The sequence below is a fragment of the Silurus meridionalis genome, chromosome 15, assembly GCF_014805685.1.
Source record: "Silurus meridionalis isolate SWU-2019-XX chromosome 15, ASM1480568v1, whole genome shotgun sequence".
Lineage (NCBI taxonomy): Eukaryota > Metazoa > Chordata > Actinopteri > Siluriformes > Siluridae > Silurus > Silurus meridionalis.
In genome coordinates, this window is record NC_060898.1 from 11,176,857 (window position 1) to 11,195,412 (window position 18,556).

At 39.7% G+C, this 18,556-nt stretch overlaps 1 protein-coding gene across 4 annotated transcripts in view; it reads left to right on the forward strand.

Moving 5' to 3' along the window:
- Positions 1-18,556, forward strand: part of nectin3b (nectin cell adhesion molecule 3b) — an 82,244-nt gene that overhangs the window by 24,406 nt on the left and 39,282 nt on the right. For all 4 annotated transcript variants that reach the window (XM_046867679.1, XM_046867678.1, XM_046867677.1 and 1 more), the window contains exons 2-5: positions 8,219-8,566; positions 13,922-14,221; positions 17,234-17,351; positions 18,028-18,179. In XM_046867679.1, the coding sequence (XP_046723635.1) occupies positions 8,219-8,566; positions 13,922-14,221; positions 17,234-17,351; positions 18,028-18,179 (918 nt within the window). The remainder of the gene's footprint in view (positions 1-8,218; positions 8,567-13,921; positions 14,222-17,233; positions 17,352-18,027; positions 18,180-18,556) is intronic.

Sequence of the window (18,556 nt, forward strand, 5' to 3'; positions counted from 1 at the left end):
GAATAGAACTCTATAACTCAGTTTGCTGTTTTTGGAGAAAGAAGGGTTGTGTGTATGATCTCAAGAATACCATAACCATAGTGATATAAGGAGGTGGGAGGATCATGACTTAGAATTCTTTTCTCCAAATGGTACCAGGACATTACACATCATTGAAAGAACATGAATACATCATGAAGATGATGAATATGAACATGAATATGAACAGTATAAACGAATATAAACAAAGGGGCCAGTGTGGGTTCAGGTTTTCATTACAACCAAGCAAGTGCACACCAAATTCTACCTGTTTAAATGGTTTTCATTTTCATTGAATATCAGCTGTAGCCCTTGATTGGTTGGAATAAAAACTCACACCCCCACTGGCCCATTTTGGCGAAGATTGGACACCTCTGGCTTATGGCTTCAAATTCAATGTTTTGGATTTAAGTGTCGATCAGTGAATAGTGAACCTCACCAATGATAGAATTATAATAAATGGACATTCGGTGTCACCCAGATGAGGATGGATTCTTTTTTCAGTCTGGTTCTTCTCCACATACCATTTCAGGGATTTTTTTTCTTGCCACTTTTGCCAAAGGTTTGCCCATTAGGGATTTATTTATAGGGACTAATCACTGATGACATTTATATTTATAATCTATTTATTTTTGTAAAGCTTCTTTTGGACAACGTTCACTTTTTAAAAGCTCTATTCAAATTGAATTGAATATCAGCAAGACACAGTTCCCGACCCTGCCTCTAAAAGAAAAAGGGAAGAGGGCCTTGCATAATCCAGCTGATCCACTGAACCATGATGTTCACTATTTCCTGGTTTATGACCTAAAATCACTCCTCCATACTGTAAGCTATAAACTCCTCTGTTCTACAAACTCATCTGTGTTAGAAATCTCAGTTACAGTTTTACCCCAGTATAAAATCCTTATACTGGAGGCTTCTTCATGATATGCTTAATAAAGGTGCCTATAATAATTTAATCTAGAATTTTAGACGGTATAATATGACAACCTGATGCGTTTATTTATTTATTAAGAAATGTTTAATTGTGGTTTGTTCACACAGAGCACCATTTATGTCTTAGGACATGACCAGCTATGCAAAACACATGGAAAAGTGTTTATTACCCCAATTCCCTTTTGCACATGGTCACACTTATACATGCCTGTCACACCCTGCAGGTGGGGAGTTTGTATTAAAGGACAGCTGACTGTAGCAGAATGGGAAATAGATGGACTCCACTGGGGACTCTGTGTCCTTGCTGTCAGCATCACTGGCTCCTTAAACTGTCCTTACCTGCCTTGCCTTATTGATTTATTTATGCATGTGTATGACCCGTTATTTCGCGTGTGTGTGTGTGTGTGTGTGTGTGTGTTTGTGCTTCATATGTCACATACATTGTCCTCAGCATGGTTTATAGGACTGTACATTTTATTTTCTATACATTGGTACTCCTTGATATTCTGGCAAGAATAAAACACTATAGAGAATTAGATTGTTTCTATAGCAACATTTCCTTAAATACCCAAAGAACACAGTTTTTAATTAATTGCTTGTTGTGGAATGCCTGCACATGGCATATTATAGCAGCTCTAAACTGTTGTTTCCTTAACAGCCTCTTCCTTTTCTACTGAATTTAAGAGGACAATAAAAAAAAAAAGACATCTTATATTGCCACAATATGTGTAAACCCCTCTGGCCTGAAGACTGCCTTGTTTGTCAAAAGTACCTGCAGCTCTACTTCTAACATTATAAATGGCTGACACTTGTCACTCATTCCATAAATGACACAGAGTTTATCTGTTTATGTGGAATGTGCATACTGTGAATGAACCTGGAAGTATAGAAATGTTTTAGAAATGTTAATAATATTAGAAAATTGCTGTACAAATTGACTTAACCCACAATTTACCACATTTTTTACCTTATAATGTATGGTACTGCATGCAAAACTGCATTTCAGATACCCTGAGAATTAGACAGTAATATAGTCCAGTTTAATCCCTCACTTTAAATGGGGCTTTTGTTTGTCTGATGACAATCTAATGTGGTTGCGAGGGAAAGCCAGGTTAAATATTTCCCCATAAACTTCCTGTCATTTTTTTTGTTGTTGAACAGTATTCGCCCTGCCAATTTGGCAGGTTAGCTAAAATTAGCAGTCCAACATCAGGTTTGCTAGTGTTTTATGGAAGGCTGTTTTGTTGATTATTAACAACATTTATAGCCACGTTTATTAACCAATATAATACGATTTAGTGAGATTATATAATTGGTTGATAGATTTAACATCATTTTATCTCTTGTTGTTTCACGAACATCTGTCATTCTGCTAAATCAGTTAGTCTTCCTTTAGTGGTCTTTTTTTCCCCTCGGGGTGCTGACGCATTAAAGCTTGTGTAGTGAAATCATCAGTAAGAATATTTTTAGCCAAATATGCAGGCAATGGAAGGCTAATTTCTCTTGGGGTTTGGTTATTAATAGGGTGAGTTAACAATTGTGGGACAGCTTTGCTAAAGATCTTTTGTTCTTCCCTGATGGTGGGCTGCTTTGTAGCCATTTAGATGATAGATTTCCCACTCTATCTTTATCATTAACATTAAACCATCGTTGTGAGAATTTTTTTTTTCTTCGTTTTGAAGATCTCTCATGATGAGGTGAGGATATGATATGATGTGCAGTGGGATCAAACACATGCTTGGTGAGGGTGGGGATTTAGAGGCTCAGCAAGGGGCTGTAAGCAGAGTATGGTGGAAGGGATTGTTGTTCTAACCAGGGTGGGTTGAGGACAAGACGTGGAATTTCTCACAGAAATACTGTCTAGTTAAAGCAGGGAATTCTGTTACAGTGTACAAAGTAAAATTGTGAAATGATTTTCTGATTTGTTTTATTGTCTGCAGTCTGTTTGTCTATGTATTCGTTCAAATCAGGCATTTTTTTTCTTGATGCCAACAGCCAATCAGAGGCAGAAGTGGTTGCCAGTTGTTAAGCTCAGAATGCAATGGGAATAGAGAAGGTGGGACTAATTGTGCCCTAAGGATTTATCAAATAGATCAAATTGTGGCTTGTGCTATTTTAGTGGTTATTATGTTGGACTTTTGATCAGAAGGTCATGAGTTCAGAGCCCAAAACCATCAAACTACCACTGCTGGGCCCTTGAGCAAGGCCCCTAACTCGGCTCAGGTGTAACAGATAAATCTAAGTCACTTTTGATAAGGGCAGCTACCAAATGATATAGATGCTGTACTTCATCATTTTCTATTTATTATATACTTTTAGCCAACCCGAAATTTGAAATCAATGAAATCAATTAATATCATACAGATCTCCAAATTTAATGATGTATTATGATTTCTGTTGTGTGTTTTTCATTGTATAATGAACTTTTCTATAGCTAGTTCAACATTGGAGAGAGTCAGATCTGAGTTGGGTTTCTTTGTGTCCATGTTTAGCTTTTTTCACTTTTGCACTATTCTGTGGAGTTGTGCTTGTGCTCTGCAGGGCTTGAACTCCTAATGAGGATGTCCCCTTCATTCCTTTTCTCTTGCCTCCGCCTTCTCCTCGCATTCTGCCGTCTCACTCTTTCCCTCTGCTCATATTGGGAGTGTTGATTTTGATATACGCAGTGTTTGGAGACTGCTGCCAGGCAACGCAAAAAGGTCCGATTTGCACTTACGTCTTCGGACCGGCAGCTTGTTGCAATTAATGTCCTTTGAAAGGCTGCTTGTGTGTGTGTGTGTGTGTGTGCGCACGCGCACACGCACGCGTCTGTTTGTTTCTCCAAGTTCGTTCCTTCCATGCTTTTGTGCTCCATTTCCTCCTGATTTTTCATGCAGCGCCATTAAATTTGACTCCTCATTTTGTCCTCATCATGCTCCTCACCTCTCCCTGCTGATCGGAACATGACACAGATAATCTCGGAGCAGACTGGGGAAATTACAGATTGAATCCAGATACTTTTGAAGTGCAGTGCCGAGTGGATCGCAACACAGCCTTTCCACGAAGGCCTGGTTTCAATTCTGCAAGTGAGGTCAGCTATCGGCTATCCCGTCGAACGCAAATACTCTCGTGTTAAGAAAACACACAGATGAGGATGGGTTCTCTCGAGGGCGGCGATTTCAACAGTGATCAAAGCCAGTTCCCTCGGTGAGGAACAAAACACCTCTGTATGGTGTTCAAAGTAGCTTCATGGCCTGTAGTAATAAACGGCATTGCAACAATAGGTGTGGATCCACTGCAGGATGGCCTTCAGAGATGTAATAAGCGAGGCTGCTGATGAAAAGTTATAAAACCCTTTTCCTGCAGTGGGTTAAGCGGTGGGTTAAATGTAACTAATGCTAGCATTTGCTAGCATGTCTTTTCCATTTGCTTGCATGACCATTTACAAACAACATTGCAAAATGATTTTGTTCAAACGCACCATTCTGCCATGGTCAGCTTTGGAAATTGTTTTTTTTTCTTCTTACCTTATTAAGACATCTAAAGAATATTAAAATAATAAGACAATATATTAAATACATTATTCACACAGCACTTGCAAGACAATGCAAAAACTAACACAGCTAATTCCGGCGCAGAGGAAATATGTTTCTGAAAGTTCCCAGGTCTGGAAAGTGGAAATTGTGTTTCCAATTTCAGGAAACTTTTTAGTTTGTGGTTTTAAATTTATATACAAAATTTTTAGGTGTATTATAGCTTTTTTCTTCTGAAGATTGCTGCTTGTAAAATGCTGTCAAAAGCTTCACAGAAGAAACATCCTCTTTTCTATTATTTAAAAAGAAGTGTGTTGGCTAACAAGCAGTTAATTACTAATAATTCATATGAGGCCTTGAATTTATTATTATTTTTTTAATCAAAGACATCAAGTGTATTTTGAAGATTCTTATGGTGGCATGCCCCGAAAAAAACTCTTTCACCCCAATTAAATTAGCCGGAAAATAAATATTTTGTTTTGTTGTACAAACAATTTGTTAGGATTGTTGTTTTTATCCTTCAGCTGCTCCTGTTAGGGGTCACCACATTGTTTCATTGGTCTACATATTTGATTTGGCTCAGGTTTATTTACGCCGGATGCATTTTCGACGCAAAACCTTCCATTTTAGTCGGATATGGGACCGGCATGGTGCCTGGCTTGTGTGGCTCGGTTGGTTCTCTGCCCAGGAGCCAATCCCAGGCCTCGGCGAGGAGCACATTAATGCATGTAAATGTTTCACTCTTCTTTGTTTTTACTATGTTCCTGTGCTGAGACGATGAAACTGTTGTGCAGATTGTGTGCATCAATTTAGAACTGTCCATCACTGTCTTAGGAACTCTAGGGGGAACTGTCTATGACTGTTGTGGGAACAGAATTCGTCCATAAGGGTTCCTTGGTCCTTTCCTTGGAAGTTTTTGAACTATTTTCCTGACAACTCTGTAACCCTTTTCATTAGAGCCCTGCAACGTTCTGTTACTGTTCCTGAAACATGTCCATGAATGTTTCAAAAACATGTCCACATGGGCTCTATAACCATCCCAAAAGAGTTCCTGAGCTCTTGTAACAGATCCAATAGGTGTGAAGGCAATATGCTATTAATATTGAGTCTTGAAATAATAGCCTGAAGTACACAATTCCTCAATGGGGTCACAGAGTGTGTGTTTCTTTTTGACTGCAATGTCCTGCAAATGACTGATACATAAAAGATGTAGGAATGTATTACAGGCACAGCTCCGAATTCCATCACTCCCTCCACATCACCACATGAAGGGAATGCCTGCGCATGAGGGGAAGCGTGTACGAGGTTGCGTGGGTATGTGTTTGCGTGTGTAAGGAAGGTTGGACTCGTTGGAGCGTAATCACACGCAGGTTGTCTTTTATGCGACCTTCTCTGCCTTTATATCCTTCCATTTTTCGTTTTTTTTTTTCTCCCCTCCTCATTCTGTCCCTTTCGTCGCTCTCATCTACACAGACATAATTAAACTTTTGTTCAGCGAATGGAAAGAGGAAAAACTGTTGGAGGGCGACTGTGTGGTGGAAGGTAGCAGATGGAAAGGAAGCGAGTGGTTAAAAGGGGGCGGTAACGACGGATGGGGAGAACAGGGGGAACTCTGTGGTCTTATTCCCATGTAAATTTTTTCCTGTCATTACTGCTCTGAGACACCATGCCCGTTGTAACACTACATAAAACCAAAACGAGCTATGACCAACTACAGCACGAGACACAAAGTGTGAGTATTGGTTTAATAAATAGAGACTGAGAACCGAGTAGTGGCATTTGCATTCTTCTAAAGACTAACATTACTCATTACTTCTACTCAACACAGCTAATGTACAAAAACACCTATGAATTGGAAAATTCAGGATGGAATATGGTGATATTGTTTATCTTTATTTCACTGCACCAAGTTGCTTCATATATGGCTAAGATGTTCACATTTTTTGCATTGCTGGACAGACTTAAAAGTAATCTCCAATAGTTGTTTTAGCTCATGCTATAGGATATCGCTTACTCTCTTTGAAAATTACTGGTTCCTGATTGCTTTGTCGTTGCACATGAATGTAGCTTAAAAATCATCGCAAGTGAATTGTTGAGTAGAATCGCTATATAAAAAAATATTGCGACGCCTGACTTTTCCAGCCATTCTAGGTTCAATCCAAAGGCACACAACTGTATGTCTTTGTTGGAGCATAACATTTTTCCTGCATGATAATGCCCCTGTGCACATAGCCAGCTCCATGAAGATATGATTTACATGGGTGGGAGTGGATGCTGAGTGGCCTGCTATAGAGCTCTGACCTTGACCCTTTTAAATACCTTACCTTTGAGATGAATTGAAACACTGACTGCACCCCAGGCCTCCTCAACCTACAGTACATTAATACCTGACATGTATTAATGCTCTTGCAGCTGAATGAGCGCAAATCTCGACAATCACACACTAAATGTGGAATGGGATGTTTAAAAATCACAAACCAATTTTATGGTGTCCACAAACCTTCGTCCATATAGTGTAAATATTATCTTTTGAGGAGGTGGAGCTGAAGTTAACAGAGCTGAAGATGCTGAGATTTTCATTGGGAGTGATGAGGATGGACAGGATTAGAAACGAGTTTATAAGAGGGACAGTGCATGAAGGAAGTTTTGGAGAGAAGGTGAGGGAGGCGAGATTGAGATGGTTTGGACATGTGCAGAGGAGGGACATGGGGTATATCGGTAGAAAAATGCTGAGGATGGAGCCAACAGGAAGAAGGAAAAGAGGAAGACCAAAGAGGAGGTTCATGGATGTGGTAAAGGAAGACATGCAGGTAGTTGGTTTGAAAGAGGCAGATGTAGAGGACAGGGGGTATGGAGACGGGTTATCTGCTGTGGCGAACCCTAATCAGAGCAGCCAAAGAAGTAAATTATTGCATTGTCCATGGTTAAAAAAAAACATAAAACATTTTGGTCAGTAATGTACTCTGAGAGAAAGTGAGAGGAAAAACACTGACATGGTGGACATAAAATCAGAGATGAGCACCTGCAAATGATGGAATTACTCCAGTGCACCTTGTAAATTTAAGAGTGTGTAAATTCCAAACACTCGCTAGTCTTTCAGTTGAGGGTGATCTGGTTCATAAAGAGTTAGTAAAAAAGTGCACAATGTGATTTACTATAAAGAAATCACTGCGCATGTGGTGTACGTTTCCTCTACGTATATTCATTTTGACTTCTTTCCCTACCTTCACTTAAATATGAAAGCTTCACACCTCATAACTTCACACTGCTTTTAAAAAAAAGGCTTATGTAAGGGTTTTTCAGCAGGTTTTAGATTAACATAAATTTGTAGGTTCTCATGCTCTTAAAGCAGACCCCTGTGGCTTTATTTTCCACTTTTGCCATTTGACAAATTGCAACGACATGCATGGAGGGGAAAATAATTTTTCTGTGCTCCAGTTTAACTAACAAACCAATGTATATAAATATTTGGCATGTGATGCAATGGCAAATTTGTTTAAATGCAAATATCTTTTCAAATGTATATGCCATATAATAGAAATTAATTTGACATTGCAATATTTAACACACTGTATGGCCAGAGTGAACTGTTTACTGTTTAAACTGTAAAAGGAACAATTTTAGAAACACAAAACATTATAATTCTCCACAATTTATATTATTGTGATATTGTAGAATAACCATATGCCATGATTAAAAAAAAACAAGTGATTAATAATATATAATAGTTGACTAATATCTCTTTTTGCCAGGTGTGTGTGGCAGCCAGGTAATGGTGCCCCCCAAGGTAAGCGGCGTGCTGGGAAAAAATGTGACATTGAGCTGCAGGATTCAGGTCGATTCCAACTTGACTCTGACACAGAGCTCATGGGAGAGGCGCTTGCCGTCCGGCTGGGCCACAGTGGCCGTCTACAACCCCACATACGGCATCTCCATACAACCCGAGTACATGCACCGCCTGTCCTTCCACATACCATCCGCCCATGATGCCACTGTCGTGCTTCAGAATGTGGGCTTCTCGGATGTCGGTGACTATACCTGCAAGGTGGCAACATTTCCTTTGGGCAACACACAAGCCTCCACCACCCTCAGCGTCCTTGGTGAGTTTAAGTAAGATACAGTATCTCACCAAAGCGAGTGAAACCATTTTGGTGTATATTTTCAAGGGACAATACTATAGAAATGAAATTTTAATATATTTTAGAGTAGTCGATGTGCAACTTGTATAGAAGTACATATTAACTGTCGTCTAAAAAATAACAACATACAGCCATTACTGTCTAAATGATTGCCAGCAAACGTGAGTACAGCTGTACGTTGTGTAACCATGCAAAGCCACATTAGAACAATTCTCCCAAACTCAAGTCAAGTCAAGTCAAGTTTATTTGTATAGCGCTTTTCACAACAGACATTGTCTCAAAGCAACTTTACACAAATCAACAGTGATGGTGAATGGTGTGAATTTGTCCCTGATGAGCAAGCCATGGCGACTGTGGCAAGGAAAAACTCCCTTAGATGTTATGAGGAAGAAACCTTGAGAGGAACCAGACTCAAAAAGGGAACCCATCCTCATCTGGGTGACATCAAGAGTTTGATCATAAATCTTTCAACAATAAAGAACACTGGACAGTGAGAACTAACATGATTACTGGAGTATAAGATTATAAGTGATGTTCTTTCTGCAGTCTTATACAGTCTATATGGTTAACTGACCACTGGATGTTCAACATGGCACCCCATGGCAATGAACTCTCTAGGGATTTAAGAATTTGAATTGTTGCTATCCACAAAGATGGCTGAGGCTAGTAGAAGAACAGGAATAACCTGAAACTTAGTTACAGTACAGTGGCCGGGACATACAGAGGTTTTCCAAGACTGGAAGGGCCTTGCAAGGGTCGCGATTAAGTGAAATATGTATTCTAACATGTACAGTGACATTCTAAAGCAGAACATGATGCCCTCCCTTCAAAAACTGGGCTGAATGGCAGATTTACAACATGAAAACAACCCCAAACACACTGCCAAGATGACAACTGCCTTGCTGAAAGTGAATGTTAATGTGATTGAGTTGCCAAGTATGTCTTCAGACCTGAACCTTTATTGGGTACCTGTGGGGCATCCTCAAGCAGAAGGTGGAGAAGCGTCATGAGTCTAACATCCAGCAAGTCTGTGATGTCATTATGGAGTATCCCAGCAATAACCTGTGCAGCTCCGGTGAATTCCATGCCCAGGAGTATTAAGGCAGTGCTGGATAACGCTGGTGCTCACACAAAATATTGACACTTTGCCATTATTGTCAAAACAGCTGGCAACTAAAGTGAGTACACCTTACTCCTTACACCTTACATGTTTAAAGTAAACATTTCAAAACTGTGTTCAGTTATTTTCAGAGGACAGTAAATCTATACTGCTGTACAAGCTGCACATTGAATACTCTAAAATATATCCGAGTTTTATTTCTATAGTATTGTCCCTCGAGAAGATATACTACAATGGTTGCTGAAATGTGAGCGGTGCACTAATTTTTGCGAGATACTGTATATTTAAATTCCTACATAATAAACCTGTGGTGACCTGAAGTAATTAATTTGTATTATATATCGTTTTGAAAACTACAGTTTTTCCCTAAACCAGGTATTATTTTGCATGTAAGTAAGGTTATAGCATATTAAAGAAAGTTAAAGCTCTCATTTCTGCTGTGGTGTAGGAGAATCAGACATTTTGACTGCTGGTATCTGTTTCCAAACTAAAATGATTAGGCTTATATTACACATGTAGCTTGAACTTCATGGTTGGCTTATGAACTTTTAGACATTTTTAAGCTAATCTTTCTTTTTAAATCTGTTTCCCAGTTTATCACATGCATTTTGCATTTGCCCAGTTATGATTCGACCATTTGTTATTGTTTCTGGACTATGCAATTATTATAGGAAGGCATATTTCTTGCATGAATTAACATAATCCCAGTGACAGTCACCAGGCAAAGAAAAGCTCCATATAAAGCTTTGCACTGCACTCAAAGATGGACTGTGCAGTTAGATATATTCCAGGGCATACAAAAGGATTAAGGTACAAAGGCTTTGTAAGTTTTCAGACTGCCACTGATGTGGTGTTAATGTTATGTTGACCCTAGACTCTCATGCTGCTTGTAGTTTGGCTCTTGTAGACATGGCCAGTAGCAGCTAAAATTACTAGCTATCTATAGTATATGTTTATGGTGTGGGGGTGTCACAATATAATCCATTTTTTATACAGCGCAAAAAAAGTTTGTCTATGTGATTCACATTTCAATTTGTAATTTATAGAATTTTATAAAATCACAATAAAAAATATGCAGTCCAAATCCTTGTATCTAGACATAAGGAATCAACCAGTCATTTGGATTCATACCAAATCTGCATATAATTAAGAACATCTCCATTTAAAGGACACATTGTCACTAATGGAAAATTACGCCCATGTTTTATACTTAAATTAAATGAATGATCATGCGTGTATTAATAAATGATCACACGTTGCTTTGTCTTTCGCTAGTGTGAAGGTGGGAAGGGAATTCTCCACCCTCTGAATAATATCTGCTCTGGGGTGGTCCTATAGCTACAGACTGGTAGTCAATAATTTACCTACACGGTGACCTGTATTTTAAAAGTAGCCGATGGTGATTGTAAATCAAACACTTGACTTCTGAAACACAAATTTCTCCCCAGCTGACAGTTTGACTCCCAGGGCAGAGCTAACGTCATGTGAAAGTGATGATTATGCAGTGTGTGTGTGTATCTGCCTAGACAGTACCTTCATTAGCCTAAAGAAGACTGTACCATGGTAGCCTGAATACAAGAGTGCAGGCTATCAGCCCAAGTCACTGACCGAGTGTGACGCACAGCTATTATGGGTAAAGTGGTGTGACTAATTGTTGCACATTTATCCCCATTCAAACAGCATGGTAGCAAATGGGAAGTGTGTTTATGTGAGTTAGAGGGGTGGGGAATAGGTAAGAGGGGTAGGGGTGTGTATGTGTGTGTGCGTGTGTGTGTGTATGTGGAGAAGAGAGAGTGCTTTCTTGGGAACAGTATGACGTCATGCTCTCTCCTGCATCCCATCTGCTTTGCTGCAAAACTCACCGAGAGCTGTGTGTGTGTGTGTGTGTGTGTGTGTGTGTGCACGAGAGATATAAATGGAGAGCAAAAGAGGGAACTCATTAAGTTAAGTAATGGATTAAAGGTTATAGAGGAATGTAGGTGACCACTGGAAAGTGTTTTTGTTTGCGTGTAGGTACATGTGCGTTTGTGATAACTAAAGTTGGGGGTCAAAAAGGTGAAAGGGGAAATGCTTTAAACCGACTGAGTCTGTGAAGGGAGGGAAGGGGGGTTTGGGGGGACTTACTGAGATTCATGTAATAAAGGGGGAAAAGGAAAACTGAGCATTAGTGCCAGTGTATAGAGCACAAAGGTGGGGAGTGGGAACATACGCAAGAGCTATTATTAGAACAGAAAGAATGTAATGTGTGTATATGTATGTGTCTGTGTTTAGTAGGTACCATGATGACCTACTATTTTTAGGGGCTCCCCATAAGCTGAGGTCAAGGGAGTCTTTACGAGTATCATGTGGACTCTGGACTCTGACACATTCACATAGTCTGCGTACAGACACAATCCTTTGACATTTCTCACACACACACACACACACACACACACACACACACACACACACACACACACACACGTAGTCAGTGGTGGCTCTGAGCGCTCAGCTGCTGCACATGCTGAAGGTCAGGCAAGAATGAGAGCGGGAATGAGCTGAGGGGATTGGGTCGAGGGAGGGGTGGAAAAGCAAACAAAGCTGACTCAATGAGGCAAGGAAGGTGGAGTGTGCCTGCTTTCCGGTGAAGGGGTGTGTGTGTGTGTGTGTGTGTGTGTGTGTGTGTGTGTGTGTGTGTCCAAGCTGATTTGATGCAAGGTTTGCTGCTTAAAGATAAATATGGTTACACCTCATACATATAGTTTTTAATTAAATCCTCACCATTTCTCAGAATTACTGAGAGGTGATGACATAATTTTATTTATTTTTTACTTAACAATGGAATTAGGTCTGATGCATCCAAAGCCGTTTGGTTTGTTTTCAGGGGAACTCTGTGTGTGGTAGCATTGTCTCTGCACAGCTCCAGGGTTCCTGCTTCTAACCTGAGCTCAGGTTACTGTTTAAGTGAGTTTCCACCCATCTTCCAAAAACATGCCCTTAGATAGATTGTAAATGTAAATGTATCCTTATGTCTCTTTACATCCCCATGCCCACTAGTCTCAGGATTTGGATACATGGTGACTCTAACAATGTAAATAAATGAACGAGACACCAAATCGATCGAATTGAAAGCTATCAAACCCTGTAAAGATTACCAGTGGCCTAGGCTAATGTCTTTATTAGCACCTTCTATATGCTTTCTCTGCTTCCCTTCTTTGATTCTTGGCTCCTCCCTCTGAGGAATGTTACAAAGTAAACAAGGACAAGGAACACACATAGTGGGCAATAATTCCTTGGTCACTGATGCGTTGATTTAAAGTGATACAAGTTCATTTGGGAATGATGTATCCAAACTGAAATTTAAAACGAATAAAAACATCTGTGCAGGTTATTCCTGTGTATCTAGAAGCCTCATGTTACACCTCTTTTCTGATACCTTCGATCGCATGTTAAGAATGGAGCATATTGATTGATTTCTTGGTTCTGGATCAAGGATTAAAAGAGGCTCTGATTAGTGTTTTGGGACACATTTTGTTTGTGCTATTTTTAGTTCCCATACACTCATGCGTCTCTTTCGAAGTCTATACTTTGGTACTTTGGAGGGGTAATTAATTTTAGGATGGGCACTTGTAAAGCACAGCTCACTGGGCATTGGAAACAGTTACAAAATGTGCTGCCTCAAAACTGTGACCGTAATAGAAATGAACTGGAACGAGGGTTTTGGAATTTAGCCCTCCTATGATACGCACTTCCCTTTTCCACAGGACTTTTTAACTACAGCTTCCCTGGAAAAGCCTTCAATAACACTGAGGAGAAATAAAGTGTACTAGCAGCCAGTAGACACACTGACTGTTTTTTCACTCTGACAGAAAAAACACTGTTTGCTCCTTCCTGTTTAAGATGAGCATTAATCAGCATTGTGAGAAGAATTGTGTCAGCATTGTTTATTTATTATTTTTGGCAGCTTTTTATTTAGCAGTAGGTAAGCAAATAAAGGATATGAAGCTGTCTTTACATATAGGGAGGAAGTAACTGTACTTGGCATATAGGTGTACTGTAAGTGATCAATGATTATGCTTTGTTATATACCTTGGATATGCGAAAAAAGAATTTTACTATGCTGTAGTATATATGTATGTATAAAAGTCTCTTTCTCTTTTGTCCCTGCCTCTCTCTCTCTCTCTCTCTCTCTCTCTCTCTCTCTCTCTCTCTCTCAGTGGAGCCGAAGGTGTACATATCTGCGGGTTCTGCGGCCCTGTTAGATGGAGGAAACCTGACCACTGTGGCTACTTGCATTGCCGAGCATGCCCGTCCCCCAGCTGACGTCTTCTGGGAGTCAGATCTATACGGTACACCGGAGGTGCACATGCAGGAAGATGGCAACGGCACCACAACCACACAGGTGCACTACCTCTGGGAGCCCACACGCCATGCCCAGGGTGACACCCTCACGTGTGTGGTGAAGCACCCGGCCCTGCCCAGTCCATTCAGGATGCCTTACGTCATCAACGTGCAGTGTGAGTGCCCCTTGTCTATTCTGTTTGTGTGTATGTGTGTGTTGGACAGTGTGGGCAATTTATCCCATAATGCTATTGATTTCTAGATTCTGATTAGTTAGAGCAAATCCCAGATAACACTTAACACGCTTGTTCTAATACGTTACTGCCTCTCTGTATGTTGAACTGCCGTATAATCTAAGACAAATAATAAATAGAATGAAAAATGTTCCTTTGAACAAAGAACAGCATATCAACATCATCATTATGTAACACAATTTTTGTAGGAAGACATATTTAACATGATATTAATTGTCAATATCTTTATAAAAGTCAGAGGTAACGCCTTAACTTAAGCTCAGGTACACGCATTTTATGCTTTCAGTTTCTTGGTGATATAGCAAGCTTTGGAAGAAAGTGACTGTTTATATAGACTAAATGAGAACAGGCTCTAACTATAATCAGATGAAAGGTATGCCTTTTTATTGTATAATATATATAATAAAAACTATTTGTTGACAAGTCTTTGTGGCTTAATAGGTGTGAAGCATTTAGGAACATGCTGTTATTGGAAAATGTATTGATTTTTGAAGTGAAGTGGAACATCGGTACGTCAACACTAAACGTCGCCTGACGATCAATCGGGCCGATTTTTGGTATGTTTTTACTAGGCAGGTGCATTTTACTCACCAACCTCAGCTCTTGCTGGAGAGAACATAACTCTCCCATACAGCAGGTGGCAGTAGTGTGTATTTGGCATCCAAACAGAGAAACCATAAAAACTAGAACTGTAAATATTTACATTTACATTTGCGGCATTTAGCAGAAGCCCTTATCCAGAGCGACGTACAAAAGTGCTTTGCGTCTCTAGCAATGAAATATGAATATATAAAGCAAGCAGTGTTTACACCTGCCACGATCGTTACTGATCTGTGTAGCTTCTTTCAATCATATCTACTACGTTGCAAAGACAATCAAGAATGACAACAAGCGTGTTCCATTTTTTTACTTCGTTTGCTCATTTGTTAAGCTAATTAACCAATCGGGGTTTCTTGTCTATAAGCTCCGCCTCCGATTTGCCCTGCAGAATCAACCGAAAAAACAGCTTACACCGACTGACTACAGCCAATGGTCCAGAAAAAAAATAAAGCCAACCGACATTCAAAAACCACCCGACATTTTCCCGAAGGCCGACAGTCTGCTTGGTGTGTCTCGGCCTTTAAATTCTTATCACTCGTTCCTAATCTAGCCTTATATGTCATTGGGTAAATATAATACTTTTAAAGAGAGAATGAGAAAAATGTTTTTGTCAATGTCAATTAGCTGTAATTTAGGCTGCAGGTATGCATGGGTACCAAAACCTGGTAACAAGCGCACTGATTAAAAAGGCTCGTGTTGTTCAACAAATGTTTAATTTTAGCAATTTTCTGTATCACCTCTTATTGATTAACTGTAAGAATTTGTGTGATGAAGGGGAGAATCTATCTATGTATATACTTATATTTTCACATATTTTATATAGTTTATACTTTTTATTTATCTGCCTTAAACCCAATCAGAATTATTCAGGGGGGGATCTGCTTACATATATTAAATAGCAGTGGGTAGATTCAGTAAAAAAAAAAAAAAAAAAAAGAAAGTTGAAGGTTATTTTGGAGTGTAGTAATAGATGCATTAATAGATACACAGTAGACACACAGTAATAGAGAAATGACTGAAAGAGCTGTTATGTAGCTCCTTTAAAGCAGAAGAAGCTGCAGAGTGTCATCTTGGTTTCACATAATCACTTCTGTCTCGGATCAGGACCAGATATCAGTCTGTTATCGGCGTTAATATCAGTGTCATATCGAAACACTATCAATGAGTTCCTAATGCTCTTGGATGTACAAGAGGTTTGTATCTAATAGATTATGTTGCTTAAAAGAATATGCATAATATGCATGTTTTGCCAAAATCTTATTACTGTCCAAATCAAATAACCTTTGTCTCATGTTACACCTATCAATCAATAATTTATTTTCTTTCCTTCTTTTCACTTTTCCACATTTTATTTTGTATCAGTTTTTCTCATTTTCTTTCTTTTTCTTTCATTCTCCCTTTTGCTTTTCTTATTCTGCTTTCTATCAATCTCTCAGACTTTGATTTCTCTCTCCTTTTCATTTTGTTCCACTTTCACATTTTTGCTTTTTTTCTGTTTAACCCCTTTGTGTTCCACTGTATCATCTGTGCCTTTACCTTCCTTTTCCTAATTTCTTCCCCCCTTTTTTCCCTCTTATTTCTACCCAATTGTTCTCTCTCTCTGTCTGTCTCTCTCTCTCGGTCTCTCTCCATTCCAAATTCTCTTCTGTTTCTTACACCATGCATAATGAACAACTGAATTTTCAGAAGCAACCACAAAACCCCAACAATCATAACTCTAGGGAACAAACTCGTTTGCAAAATCACGATTAATTTTGGGTCAAATCTGAGGCTCTCTTTCTTCTTCTCTTGTCTCCTCTGTCTTTTCTTTGTGTCTTCTCTTCTGGCTCTTCTCTGTTTCTCTTCTCTTATTTGGTGCTGAACTCAGGCTTTTGGTTACACAGCAACGTGAGACTTATTTCTTAACAGTGTCTGATCACCTCACTGACAGAAAGTATCTATGAAGTTTAGATCAAATAGAAAGAATGAAAAACACACAGCTACTCCTCTCCTCAGTTCTCCTCTACTCATCTGTGCTCATGCTACTCATGAAGTTTTTTTTTTGTCACAGTTCTGTGGCATCAGTCAGAGGTGTTAATGGAATCAGATCTGATTTGTTCATTTAATAACACCTTTAAACGGGGCTTTAATCTTGTCAGAAAATTCAGCTCTAAAGTCCGTTTCTCTTCAGATTTGCTAAAACATTTGTCTGTCCGAGGTCCCTGACGATTATGCTCCCAGTTTAAGAGATTTTATTCAGAGGTTGCTAAAAAAAATGCTTTTGCCTTCCTGTACCTGCTTTGAATGGTGTGCGTGTGTGCGTGCGTGTGTGCGTGTGTGTGTGTGTGTCCACAGTTGCTCCAGACATACTGCTGCTGGGCTACGATGGGGACTGGTATGTGGGGAGGGAGAACGTCCAGCTGAAGTGCCAAGTCAAAGCTAACCCACCAGCCCACTACTTCAGATGGATCAGGTGTGTACACATAGCCACAGACACAAACACACACACGCACACACCCACCAGAAATAGACACACAAACACACACACACACACACACACACAGTGTGCTGTTCGTGCAAGCTTTCTGGATTGAGTTCAGATTCGTGCTGTTCACAGGCCTGATTCCAGTTACAGCACTGTGAGCACAGATGCTCTATCTTAGGCTGCACACACACACACCACCAGTCGCCCCTTTTTTCCTACTCATTACACTTCCTGAGCACTTAACATTTAGAAAATTGTTTTTCATTATTCCAGTATCCGGGAGCTACCATATTTTCTAGACTTCAGGGTGTGTTTGTATGCCTCTAGCAGGCGCAGTCTTTAGCAAGATAGCTGGCCTGATCTAATGTTGAAACATTTCCCACTTTTGTAAAAATGTGCATAACTTTATATAGCCTGAAATTTGAAGCATTATAAATACACAATTCAGTTCGTATAAACTTGACTATTTTACAGTAATTAAAACTTTTCAAATATTCCTAAATTTCTTTATTCAGCATCGAGCTGCTTTTATACCCTGGTTGAGCAGACACTGTGGCCTTAATACAGCCATATTTACCATATTTTTTATTATACTATATTTTTTGACAGCTATTTGTGTGTGTGTGTGTGTGTGTGTCTGTGTGTGTGTGTGTGTGTGTCGCAGGTTGGACGGGGAAATGCCAGACGGAGTGGAGGTGGTGAATAATTCCCTGACCTTTCTAAGGCCGCTGCAGAGGAACGACTCTGGCGTTTACAGGTGCGAGGTGGGAAATAAAGTCACCACACGCTCCCGTGACCTCAGGATCCGCATCCAAGGTGAGAGGGAGTTTAAATGTAAATATCTCCGTGCTGTGCACACCCGTGTCCTATAATGTCCTGCATTTGGTTACAATCAAAAGGCTATCGCACGCAAACATAAGGTATTGATTACATGTGCACATGAAAGATGCATAGTTTTGTATGTATGCAATCACACACATGCGCACACACACACACACACACACACACACACACACACACACACACACACACACTTATGCTGTAGGGTGTGTCTATGAATCGGAGCAAAATGCACTTCCACCGACTCAGGGGAGCCGCTATAGACGTTCAATAAAGAAGAATCCTTAGTCTAATCCAGACTTTCACTCTATCTTGAATCTTGACATCATGTGTCTTAATGGGGTTAAAGGTTG